Here is a 13,404-nt window from a genome sequence, read left to right on the forward strand (position 1 = left end):
GTTTTTTCAGCTGCTCTATCTCCAACTTAAAATAATGCTCCATTGAAGCCAGGGTTTTGCGGAAATCCTCCACACACTTTGTATTTTTTTCGAACTCTTTTTCAGCTTTCATTGACTCCTTCCGTACCTTGTCTTCCAACTGATGCACTCTGTCGCAAAGTGTTCGATTTGATAGGGAAACTTTGGCCAATTCATCCTTTGTCCTTTGAAAGTCACGCTTCAAAGTGCGTAACTCTCTGGACGCGACTGTACCCTGCACTAAGTTATAATGCATGTGTTACTATGCAGGCCACAAAATATTGCAACTATACAGCAGTTATTTTCCTATTGTAATATGACGTATATCTTCGAAAAAATGTAATGCTTGCCTTAGAAGACGACGGAAGGTTTGCAGTTTCGTCAATGTCCTTCTCTTTTTCTTCTACAGAGGCAGAAGTGCCGGTTTGTTGTTCAGCGTCATCGCCAAACAAGTCAACAAGTTCTTCACTGTCGTCAGCACTGTCACCCCAAGTCCAATACGGCTGCTGCTTGTCCATCACAGATGGCCGGAGAAGCTGCACATCAACCTGCAATTTACACATACAATATACATATAAGTAAAGTAATTATATTATATTTTCATATCCCGAACATTATCATTAAAAACTGAACTAACCTCACGGTTCTCGAATACTTGGCTCATTAGCTCATAAAAAAGCGGCGAACTATTGCTCCTCCAATGTAGTAAACGAGGGATGTGCGCATTTTCTTCGTGCACCACCAAATGTAGTGCAGCCAACGCTGGAAACACCTCATACGCCCAAATCTGGTTTCAGGGATAAAAGGTCAGTCATTGTAAACAAATGCAATTTAACTTCAACATCAATGGACATTTGCTCACCTGAAGTGCATAGGGAAAACCTTTGAGGTGGTACTCTCTTGGTCTACCGGTTGCCGTTGTTGTTGGTTTCTTTTCAGATTTTTTTGTTTTGGCAGTTTTTGTGGGCACTTTCACTCGCTGGTAATCTGCACAAAGTGCCCTCAGCAGTGACGCATTTGTCTTCGCATAAGACACAGCACCCCATGGATACTTCCCAAACTCTTCAAGGTCTTCCGCCAACTTCAAATATCGCATGTCAATGTGGACATTTTTTTCGCTGCCCAACAGCACAAAGACAGCAAAGTATAAGAATCCAAGCTTGAATACATCGTCCACATCATCGCATTCGAGGAAGGCCTTTTCTAATTCCAACAGGTTCACAGCTTTATCGTTGGCAAAGTACTTCCGTTTCAATGAGCAGTTCTCATTCGTGGGAATCGGAATAAAGGGAAGGTTTCCAAACCTTAGCCCTGTCACGATGCAAAATTGCTGCGCCGTGAATTGGATGACCTTCTTGCCAACAATGAATTTGATCCCGTTCAGTTGGGAAACTGTCTTTGGATCAGCTTTCCTGAGCAGCAACCCGTGGACAATCGGAGAAGTCCACTTGAGGTCCTCAATCCCTAGGAGATGACCAAAACAACTCTGTTCAAACATTTGCAGCTGTTGTTCAGTGAATTTCTCCTTGATCGTAGTGATTGCCGTCTTCGTATGGGATAACGACAATGCTTTCCCTTGGAATTTTTGTTCCTCCTCAATCATCAACTTCATTTCACCAACCATATTTCCCTGCATGCCAATATTATAAACAGAATTTCAGTCGGTTGCAATCTACACAATAACAAGCAATAAACAATCACCACTTATGAACAGCCTATTATAGGATATGAAGTGAAACAAATTGAAAAAAATACATATCATAAACAAAACCCCAGCTATTTACAACTGACCTCCTCATTTAATGGCTCAAAGCCAAGTTTCAACACACCCAGTACTCTACCACTCCTGCATAATATAATATCTAAACACACATCTCAACACACCATATAATCACACCATCTAATCATGAGACAGCTTCAGCTAGAATGGGAATGTGCGGTAGCACAAGCCTAATTGACAACAATTCAGGAGTAACAATATAAATCTATCTGACTAGAAAGAGTTTAAAAAAACAACAAGATATCGGGAAACAATTTATTCACTTCAAGGTATAATGTAATGGAACATCCTATGAATTAGTGGCAACCACAATACTGACTCTACTATGGCCCTCCTTTCAAATGTAAGAAAATGAAAGAAATTGGCACCATCCCTTCAGTTTTTTCTTAACAAAAAACCAAAGATAAATTCATAAATAAACCATCAAAACGGTATAAAATGTTTGTAAGACATGTACAATTACAAAATTATAAGTTCTCCCCAGAAACAGACTTCTCTAAGTATCCATACACAAACAACAAAAGCAAAAGCTTAAACAGTTAGCTTATAGCAAAATCAATGTCCCCATTTCTCTAAACCACACCTGCTGGTGGTAGGTTCCCATCTTCACTCATTTCCCGCTTTCTTTTAAGCACACAATGATCAAGCACAAAACAGCAAACTTTTAAACAACTCATATTACACCACATATGGTTCTAAACAAAACTCATCCATATCCAATATGCAAGCCCTAAACTTAGTAAACAAAGTTATACAAAAATATGTCGAATTAACAAGCATTATTCTCAAACAAAAAGTATGATATGGTTGGGAGTTTACAAGTTCAAAGATTTATACAATACTTGATTTTGTCAAACTCTGTCTTGAGATATTTTATCAATCTAGAAGTTTCTTTCATATATGAAAAACTTCGAACGATAACAAAGGAAATTCTTTCTATGTAAATTATTCTTCGATTCCATCAGACAACCATGCAAATCCTTTGCACAATTGAGTGTAATGTGAAGGGTCGCTACCTCGTTGGAAGATAAAGAGAAAAAAATTAAGGAATTTAGCAAGCCACCAACAGTTTGCTTAAGATATTTCAAAATGGTTGCTTCCATCATGGAGTTTTAGCCACAAATTCTTTTCATGGCCACATTTTCTACGTAAACTATAATCCGCGAGTATTTTTTGGTAATGATCCACAGAGAAGAAATCACCATACACAGGTTAATTGTCTTACACTTTAGATATCATCTTCAACAAACAAAATAGATACCAATTAGACTTCTAAGAAGGTTAAATGCAATGCTCATAAAGACTCATACTAAGCCACCAAATACCATTCAATAACTGCTACAAAAACCATAATAAAACCATACTAAAACTAAAAATACAACTGCACTAAAATGCCAACACAACATCACTACATTAGCAATACACTAGCAAAAAAACACAATACGACAGCAATAGCAACAGCAACACAACAGCAGTGCAAGCATCAGTCCACAAAGAACAAACCCATTCACTGTTTGAAACAAGGAATCATCATACTCAGATCATTTCAGACAAAACCCTAAAACAATTTCGATGAAACCCCTAAACCAATTTCAGAGAAACCCCTAAACCTTCAACCAATTTCGAACAAACCCCTAAACTAATTTCAGCGAAACCCCTAAACCTTCAACCAATTTCGAACAAACCCCTCAACCAATTTCAGAGAAATGCATAAACCCTAAAACAACTTCAGAGAAACCCTTAAACTGTAAGAAAATGCCGATGAACAGTACCTGTCGCTGGGAGAGGAAGAGAGAAGAGACAGTCGGAGCTGAGTGAGGCGAGATTGAGAGCTGAACGACACTGATTCAGTGCAAAGCCACCGGAGAGGGAAGAGAAACACAGCGGAGCGAAGAGACACACCCGAGAGAGAACTTCAGCAAAACAGAGACAATAAAATTTCAGCAAAAGTGATATGTGTGCAATAAGGGTACAATAATTTTATATTTATAGGTGATAGTTCCAAAATTTTTAAAAAAGGGTGGTATTTTCAGTTAGAATTATAAAAATGGTGGCATTTTGGGCTATTTCCCAAAAAGCTATACATGCCTAAAAATATAAAAAATCAAAAAAGAAAGCCCAATATGCTACACTATATTTATAATTTATAATTTATAATTTATTTATAAGTTTGTTTTAAGTTATATATATTTGTTACTATATATTTTTAATAACCGTATCCATGACGTATCGTATCCTAGTTTTTAAAAATTTATCGTATCCCCGTGTCGTGTCGTATCATATCTTCGTATCCGTATTCGTGTCGGTACTTCTTGGGCTGGAGGAGATAAAGCTGGGGGAGGGGCGCAATATGGTTGCCGGTTCAGTGTCTTTTTCTTCTTTACTTTTTTGTTGTCAATTTTCTTCTTTTTCTTCAAATTTTTTTCTAAAAAAATAATTTAAATATAATTTAAACTGAAAATTGGATGAAATGTTGAGAATTTAGACGGTAGGGAGGAAATTGGTGGGAAAAAAGTTTACATCCTTAATTTTCTATAATAAAAAAAAAGATTGGAAGTTAATTGAAAACTAGGTACAAATTCAGGGCAAATCACTAATATACTCTTTATTTTAAGTGCTGTTTACTAATTTTGGGTCATTTGAAAAACTGTGCTGTTTACAGGTCAACGTATGATTAATCTGCGCTTGACTTGTGAAGCATCAATATGTTGTCCTGTACAAGACTCCGTATTTCGTGGTTGTAAGCGATCCCATCCCAGCAGTTGTTGATAAGAGGAAAGGCATCCGATTCAGCCTGCAAAGCCTTATACAACTTTGACCTTCGTATTCTCAGAACTTGATACAATCAGCCAATCGGCCGTGTTTGAGAGTTTCTGGTTAGTTTAATTTCTGTATATGCGATATCATTATTTTTTGTTTATTTGTTTATTTGATTAAAATTTGGATATAACATTCGGCTCCAATTTCTGTGTGATCTGCCTTACATGCAACTGTCGTACTGTTAATTATTCATTCGGCTCAAGTCTTTCTGTTTGTGATTGTTTTTTCGTTTTAAAAAAATTTCGAAGTCAAGGAAAGTTGTGAGAGATATTGAAAGAAAACTTATTACTAGTATAAAGGAAAATCAATTGCGTAAATTTGGTAAGCTATCCTAAATCATTGTAGTAAAACTTATTAGAAACAACTGGACACGAGGAAACTCAAAATTTTAACCAACCTGTTTGATTATTTGTTTCCCATTTTTGAGATGGAAAAATTTGAGATGTCAGAAAGTAGAATTCTTTATTTTATTCAATTTCGTTTTTGGTAATTTGAGATTAGTTGATAACTTCATCGATTTATATATTTCTGGATACGTTGGAATAGTCAGTGAAGGTGAAGCAACCCACGGGAACTTTTTGTTTTCTGTTTTTGGTGCTGCTACTCACATAGAACAGTAAGCTCAAGGCCTCGGGGTACCTTGTAGAGGTGGTCCAATAGGGGCTGGAGAGAGTCGGACTGTGGAGCTACCATATCATATGATTTATTTACTAAGTCAACTACCCGGTCCTTAATCTAAGTGAGATTGAGGAGTCTGCATGTTAACTGAGTTATATTCATAAGAGGCAGAACATTGTGAGAATGCACAGTAATAATGAAGCATCCTAACAACTGTTTGAGCGAGTGGAAAGTGAGGTTCATGTGGAGAAATGCGTAGAAGAAAAACCTAAGGGTAGACCCAAAGCTTTTTCCTGTATCAAGAGAAGGTCAATTTAGAACTTTTCCTTTATAGTTTGTAAGGGGATATGCCTTAGCTATTTAGATGAAAACAAAAACGAGGTGGAAACTATCCATGCATGATGGCTGACTGGCTTCCTAAACTTCTATCCGAATAAACAAACAAATAAAGATGCATTACCTCTCCCAAAAAAAATTTGTGAAAGAGCCAGATGGTAAGAGAATTCCTCTTGAGTGGACCAAGAATGAAAATGCACAGAAGTACATACATTCGAAATTGAGGTCATGTTGCTGGCCACTGTAAATTGAGTGGACGTAATTTTCCTATTGGAAATTGGAAAGTTTAGAGCCTGTGAATGGGCCTTTAGAGCCTTAGTTTCAATACTTTAATTTAGAGTTGGTCTTTGAGAGAGTTTAGGGTTCAAGGAATTGTGAGTTTGTGAAATTAGTATCAGGCATTATCTATTGGGAACTGGGTTGATAGAAGAGAGTAGAGCTGGGCACCCGAACCGAACCGGGCTGAGATGCCGGAGCCGAGAGCCAAATCGAGCACTCCGGTACTGAACACCGAAGCCGAACAATAGTTCTTCGGTTGACATGGTTCGGTGCACCGAGTCTCTGGTTCGGTCCGTTTCAGCACCGAGAATTCAAGAAAAACTAAAGGAAACTGGTCTGGCTGGTTTGGCCCAGTTTGGGTCGGCCAGTTTTCGGTCTGAAAACCCTAGAGGAGAGGTTCTTTTGGACTTTGGATAGGCTATTTGCTCTTCAAGTTGAGTGGATTTATAACCACTGCTCGTGGCGTTGCCCAGTCTTAGACAAACCAGATAATCCTTATGTTTGTGTAGTTATGTCTGCTTCTTTTAGTATTTTCTTTGTGATTGCCTCTGTCATTGGTGTGCTTTTTTCCTAACATATAGCACTTGCAACGGTTACTAGTAATTCAGGTGCACATTTGATCACATTTGAATAGTCTCTTTAATGGAATTTTGGGAAAGCTTAACCTGCTTCCCTTACCTTAGGGGAGGAGATCTTTGCTCTTTCCAGGTAAACCGTTAATCTATGCAAAAGTGTGTAAGGTGACAATAGCTCCATGTTGAACATTGAGGCATTTTTCTGGCTACACGTTGGCTTGGGGATTTGAAAGAATAACCATTAAATTCAGATTGATGGGTGGAGAAAAGCAGAACTCCATTGAAACGTACAGAGACACTTTATTCTTTTGCACTTGAAGTAAGACAATAAGACTCTATTTTTGTGTACGTGGCTTTTCTCTCGTGTACTACTATTATGGGCTATGCCCACTCTTAGACAATCAGGTCGGAATAACACTTCTAAAGTTTTCTTACGACTTTTGTTGCTATATATAACATTATAGAGACGCTGTAGGGTCATGGTTTTCTTCCTCTTTCTCTCCTTATCGTAGTTAAAGCTGTCACTAGGAATAAGTCCAACTTCGGGTTCATGGATTTGATCATGTAAGCTGTTGAATGTTATAATTGGTGGGTAAAAAGTGCTATTTGCTATGACGAGAAACTGGAATCTGTCTTTCAAGAACACTTGAAAATTAAGTTTGTTCATTCTCTTTATTCTCAAGCATGACTGTCTGGCTTCTAGCAGCCCTTTCTTATTCAAAATTTGCTTATAAATATTCGGAAAATGTCTTAACTATGGGCAATATATGGCCATACCATTCCTTCTCTGTGTGAACTTTTTAGTGCTCCTTATTATATGTTACTTACTCTTTGTCTTGAACTCTTGCAGCTAGCATGGACTTTAAGCGGCGTAATCCAGCTAAACGATTATTTTCCCACTGTCGTCCAATTGTCGGGCCCAAACACCTTGACAGGAATTTTGAATTGCTCATACAAAGAACTGAATATTTGTATAGCAGGAGAGATTCTACCAATGAGGAGATAACCAAAGAACTGATATTCGGTAAGGCACCAACCTTCAAATGTACAAAATGGCTTGAAAAGGTGGGAGAAATTGAACATGCAGTGGGGGAAATTGAACATGAAGTGAATAGCAGGTTGAAAATACAAGAAAAGAGTTCTGACCTTTTGGGGCCCTCACTCATGGATCTACATGGGCTTGTGATGAGTATGCTCAAGGAGATTACTGATCTCTTGGAAAAATCTCCATATAAGCATGGTTCAATGGCATATGTACCTCATGGAAAAAGTAAAATAATACCTAATCCAATACTTCGTGGTGACGGACATGGACTGGCACAAGAAGATAAGAATGTGAACTTGCAAAGGAGAGCCGAAGCAAAAGGCGAAGCAAATGTAAAGATTGGAATGTCACTAATACATGGGAAGGAAGCTGTGGAGGGTAAAGAAAAGCATCAAGGTAAACATCTCACGATTCCATCAACACCATCAAGAGCTGCATCCATTTCAGATACAAAGAGTCTGCAGAGTTTTGCATCAGTGATAGAAACCATAAAAAAAAGTGAAGGACAAACACAGAAAGTACCTTTACGGGATGAAGGAGGTCAAACAAAGCCTAAATTGACTAAGAAATTAAGCAAGCCAACCATCAATCAGGCAGAAGTTGAGATTCTTTTTCAAAATGAAGGAGGTGAGGCGCTACTTGAACCGAGAGTTAATGCTGGCAGATCAACTGAGCGGGTTGTGCTTGAGATATTGGAATGCTTCAATGATGCTGCAACTAGTAGGATTGCTATTCAGGGAACTGGTGGGATTGGCAAGACTAGTGTGCTGAAAGCCTTGATCAACCATTTTCAATGCAAAAGCCTGTTTGATGCGATCATTTTGGTGACTGTGTCAAGACATTGGAGCACAAGAAAGATACAAAATGAAGTTTCAAGACAGTTATCACTGTGCCTACCAGACTCTGAAAGTGATTCTAAAGTTGCAAAGAAACTATTTCAAGCTTTATATGGCAGGAAATTTTTGTTTCTTCTGGATGATGTTTGGGAGCGAGTTGATTTAAATGCAGTTGGCATTCCTGACATGATTTCAAGAAATGGTTGCAGGATGATACTTGCAACTAGTATTGGGGATGTTTGTACTGAAATGTCTGCGAATAGGGTGATTGAAATGAAACCTGTCCTTAGAGAAGAAGCTTGGGAATTATTTCATGAGCAAGTGGGTGCACTTGCTGATTCTCCAGAGATCCAGCCCTATGCTTCAGCTATTGTTCAGGAGTGTGGTGGTTTACCACTGTTGATCATTGTTACTGGAAGGGCCCTGGCAGGGGTGAATGATGCTTTAGTGTGGAAGCATGCACTGATGCAACTTTTACTACCCAGCACACTTGGTACATATGGCGCTAAAGCTGTTATGCAACGTTTGAAATTCAGCTATGACAGTTTGAGGGCTTGTGATATAAAGAGTTGCTTCCTTTATTGTGCTTTGTTTTCCGAAGATCAAGAGGTTAATATTTCTGAAGTGGTGAAAAATTGTTTCCAAGAAGGTCTAATTTCAGGTAATTGGGAGGATGCATGTAAGAGGGGGCATGAGATAATTAACATTCTTGTAGATGCCTTTCTATTGCAGAGTACCAATGACGGTATTGCCATCAAAATGCATGATGTTGTTAGGGAGTTAGCATCAATGATTATATTATCAAAGCAAGAACGTTATCAGTTGTTCTTAAGACCTTACTCAAGATTGACAAGACCATCAAATTCGGGAATCAGTTCATTGTACAGGCCACTTGAAAACCCTGAAAGCAATGGATTGGCAATTTCTGAAGGTTATCAATTCTTGTTTAGAGGTGGTGCAGGTTGGAGGGAGGCTCCGTTAAAAGAGGAGTGGGAAAAAGCTAACATGATTGCTTTGATGGATACTGAGTTGTCCAGTCTACCTGAAAATCCACGTTGCCCTAATCTCCTAATGTTGTTCCTTCAGAGAAACAGACATCTAAGAGTGATACCAACATCCTTCTTCCAGTGCATGCCTTCTCTTGAAGTTTTGAACCTATCTAATACCAGAATCAAGTTCTTGCCACAGTCAATCTTGAAGCTAAAAGCACTTAAAATGCTTATTCTACGTAATTGTGAACGTCTGGTTGTCCTCCCACCTGAAGTTGGATCTCTTCAAGATCTCGAGGTGCTTGATCTCCAAGGCACTGAGGTTAACAAATTACCTGATGAGATTGGTATTTTGGCTTCTCTAAGGCACTTGGAAGTGTCCTTTTATGGATCTATTAGCCTCTATGCGTATGCTAAGCTACCAAATGAATTGCTTTCATGTGGAATAATGTCAAAGCTCATTTCTTTAGAAACACTAAGAATTGATGTATCCCCTGGGGATATGAGGTGGAAGAACAGTGTGGAATCTATTACGACTGAGGTTTGTAGCTTGCAAAAGTTGACTGCTCTCAATTTCTGTTTCCCAGAAGTAGAGCTTCTGAAACGTTTTCTTCAAACTTGTAGCAGATGGCATGGGCGACTCTTAACCAACTTCAAATTTGTGGTTGGTTATGAAGTGGAGCGTATTGTCTCTAGGGTCCCAAACCATGTGGTGGTTGATTATAATAAACATGGTCAATGCTTGAGATTTGTTAACGGTGAGAAGGTACCTGATGCAGTTATTGAAGTTTTAACTCGTACTGTTGCCTTCTATTTAGATCATCACCTTAGCATTCGCAGTTTATCTGAGTTTGGAGTTAGTAATGTCAAAGGACTGGAATTATGTATTGTGAGTGAATGCACTCAAATTCAATCAATTGTTGATAGCACAAAGCTTACGGAGATTGTATTTCCATATCTGGAGCATTTGAGTATTCATTACTTGTGGAATTTGAAGTGGATTTGGAAAGGCCCTATAAAAGGTGGAAGTTTCGCAAAGCTACGAACTCTGCTGGTGCATTCATGTCCAAAGTTGAGATTTGTTTTTACTAGAGCCATGCTTTTGTGTGTCTCTAATCTAGAAGAATTGGTGGTTGAAGATTGTCCAGCCATTGAAGCAATCATACTTCGGGATGAGATCATAGATTCTGAAAAATTTTCAGACTTGAATTTGAAAAGGTTGATACTAAACCATCTTCCTGGCTTGGTTAACATTTGGGAAGGTGGTGTGCCCTCATTAGAATATATTAGCTTGTATGAGTGCCCTAATTGGAAGACCGTTGCTATGAACTCAAAAGTTAAAGTACTCTACAAAGAAGATTGAAGCAGATAATTATTGGCACAATGCATTACAGTGGGATGATTGTTCTGGGTCTTAAAGCTCATTGTACCCATCTCCAATGTTGATGTGCATATATTGGGCTCTGACATCCTATACAGTCAAATAAATTCCAAAATAGATTTTAATTGGGAAGAGCAAGAGGCCATTAATACAGTCGATGGCAGTGGTAACAAGTGAAGTGGATAATCCGGAATTCCTGTTTGTCAGGTTTGTCTCTTTTCCTATTCAAAGAGATGTTCATTTGATTCTGGAAGATATTTCCTTCCTTCGTCTATTGTTGAAGAATTCTTTTGTTGAAATTTTAGATCTAAATAGAAAAAGCATCAGTTCCGCAATGTGTCCACCATCCAGTGTTATTTAAATCTAAACAGAATATGCATCGGCTAGCATAATTGAAAAGAATTTTAAATAACTAAAATTTATGAAAAATAATTGTTGGTACTTCTTGATCGGTTCCGCAATATATCCACTATCCAGTGTTATTATCTATTTGTTGCAAGATTTTTCAACCAGTAAAACTTTAAATTGAGTTCTTGGTTTCAAAACTTGAAATCTGTTTTTGGATTTACATTTGGAACTAATCTAGCATTCCGGTTCTGGTTCACTTCATTTAAATTAATCTACCTGTCTGCTTATTGGTTGCCCAGCATACTGATGGTTGAGTAAGAGCTCTGGTTTGAGGGACGTCCTGATGAAAGACTCCGGGCTTCTTCCCTACTCTGTTTGTACAACTGGAGAACGTTGATGCGGCCAGGGGCAGAAAGTCATTGAGGGCTGAATGGGCTATAGCCCAGCCTATATTTTGAAGTTTTCCCACTCATCCCCACTCCAGACCAGCACAAGTTTCCCTACCCTTCAGTGCATAAAGAGACCATTCAATGACCAATTCTGCAGATCATAATGGAAAGACTTCATATTAATGGCTAGCCTAGCTGGAGCTAATGTTACTTCTCTGCTGTCATGTGTATGTATGAATGATTAATAAGTAGAGGCTTCAATTCTGATGCTAATTGCACTTGATAATTGTAAGATTGTTTAATCTTTTGTGAGTGGATTGTGTCCTGATCCATAAACAGGAATGAGGGACAAATACTGTAAGTCTGTCATCTTATTTGGCCACAAAATGTTATAAATCAATTATCTTTTTTACTTTGATAACAAGTTTTAATTGCGCCTGTGAGTTTTCTGGGTCCACAACGCAGAAATCCTGAAGAAAACTTGGGTGAGATGCCAAAGCAAGTTTTCAGAATCGTCATTAGGTTCTGTCAATTTGGGGATTTTTAATGCTCTTTATTTTATAGTTAAAATTTAGTTAAACACATGCAAAAATTAATTTATAAGCTCTCTATAAAATTTAAACGTCAATCATTCTTCCAAATTTAAGAAGTTATAAATGCTAGAATTATTTTTTAATTGAACATAAATGGTCCATCAACCCCAAAATCACAAAAAATGCCATTGGTTTTATATTTTAACGAATTCATTTAAGTCGCTCACCCAGCTGTTTGGCGACAATTTCTGGTTGGCATATAAAATATTGTGTCATAGAAGTGAGATCCGCGAGGGGCAAAACCACTATAACAACCTTTTATTATTATTTTTTTTTTTGGGTCGAGTCTATAACAACCTTGTTTTTATGGTATTTATTGAGGAATGCTACTATTTCCATCTACCTGTCCTGTTTTTTCACTCACCTTATCTTTCCACCCACCATGTAAATTTGAAAAAAATACAATCTTATCTTTACACCCACCATTATTCCTAAAATACCCTTTAATTATTAATTCAAAGCAAATTCTTTCAAAAACCCAACTTATATCTGTTTTACTTCCTGACACGTATTAAGGGAAAACCCCCTTTCTTTCCCCCAAGCCGATTGTGGTTCTTTCAAGAGTTCATCCCTCTTTCTTATCCTAGAGGAGGTGACGCATGGTCTTTGTGATGAGAGGGGTTGTGTGCAGTAGAAGAGGGGATTTGAGTATTTATTTTCTTTTAGGTCTTCTTTAATTTCTTATTTATTTATTTTAATACATATGTGGTTGAAGAACATGAAGTTAAAGCATGGGTTCGAATGCTTATGGTCCCCAGGCTCCTATCATGTTGATCTCCCTCAATCAAATAATACCAATCGCTTGTTGTTTGAAGCAAATAGATGAAAATTAAACACCTTCATTACATACAATTTCATGAAATCTTAAAAGGACAATAGGAGCCTTTGAAGGAAAAATTAATTTTGCCCACATTAGTTTCGCAGAGAAAATGATAGTACCTTTGAGAGAAATCAAATTTATGATGGAAAAATAGTAAAACTTTGGGAAGCTTTTAGAAAACAAAGAGAATGGCCAGCTGAGGAAGAAGTTGTGTGCAATGTGCGGGTCAAGAATTTAAGTTAATAAAAGGCTCTATGTATTGTGAGATTAATCCAATGGCTGGTATAAAATGGTTGCTCACACTTAGGTGAGGGAGATTGGTTTTGCCCCTAAGTCCTTAGAAGTCATTTTACAAATGGGTAAGTTTGTCTTTAAAATTTTGAAGATAAAGTGGGTGGGAAAATAGGAAATAGGGGTGAAAATAACAGCACTCTTATCGAGTTGCATTATATTTAGGGAAATTCACTATTATACCCAATATATGAGCCCAAATTATAAAATAAATAAAAAACTTATATGAAATAGACTTTAGAAATACACCCAAAGTGTAATAACCCAAACCAAAATATCTAAAAAT

The 13,404-nt window shown here is 37.7% G+C and overlaps 1 protein-coding gene across 1 annotated transcript; it reads left to right on the forward strand.

Annotated features, from left to right (window-relative positions):
- Window positions 1–4,464: 4,464 nt before the first annotated feature.
- On the forward strand, window positions 4,465–11,830 carry LOC117613329 (disease resistance protein At4g27190-like). The gene is made up of 3 exons (XM_034341942.1): window positions 4,465–4,674; window positions 7,277–10,884; window positions 11,325–11,830. Exon 2 carries the CDS (start codon window positions 7,282–7,284, stop codon window positions 10,657–10,659), a length of 3,378 nt encoding a protein of 1,125 aa, XP_034197833.1. The 5' UTR covers window positions 4,465–4,674; window positions 7,277–7,281; the 3' UTR covers window positions 10,660–10,884; window positions 11,325–11,830.
- Window positions 11,831–13,404: the final 1,574 nt, after the last annotated feature.

This window comes from Prunus dulcis, unplaced genomic scaffold, assembly GCF_902201215.1.
Source record: "Prunus dulcis unplaced genomic scaffold, ALMONDv2, whole genome shotgun sequence".
Lineage (NCBI taxonomy): Eukaryota > Viridiplantae > Streptophyta > Magnoliopsida > Rosales > Rosaceae > Prunus > Prunus dulcis.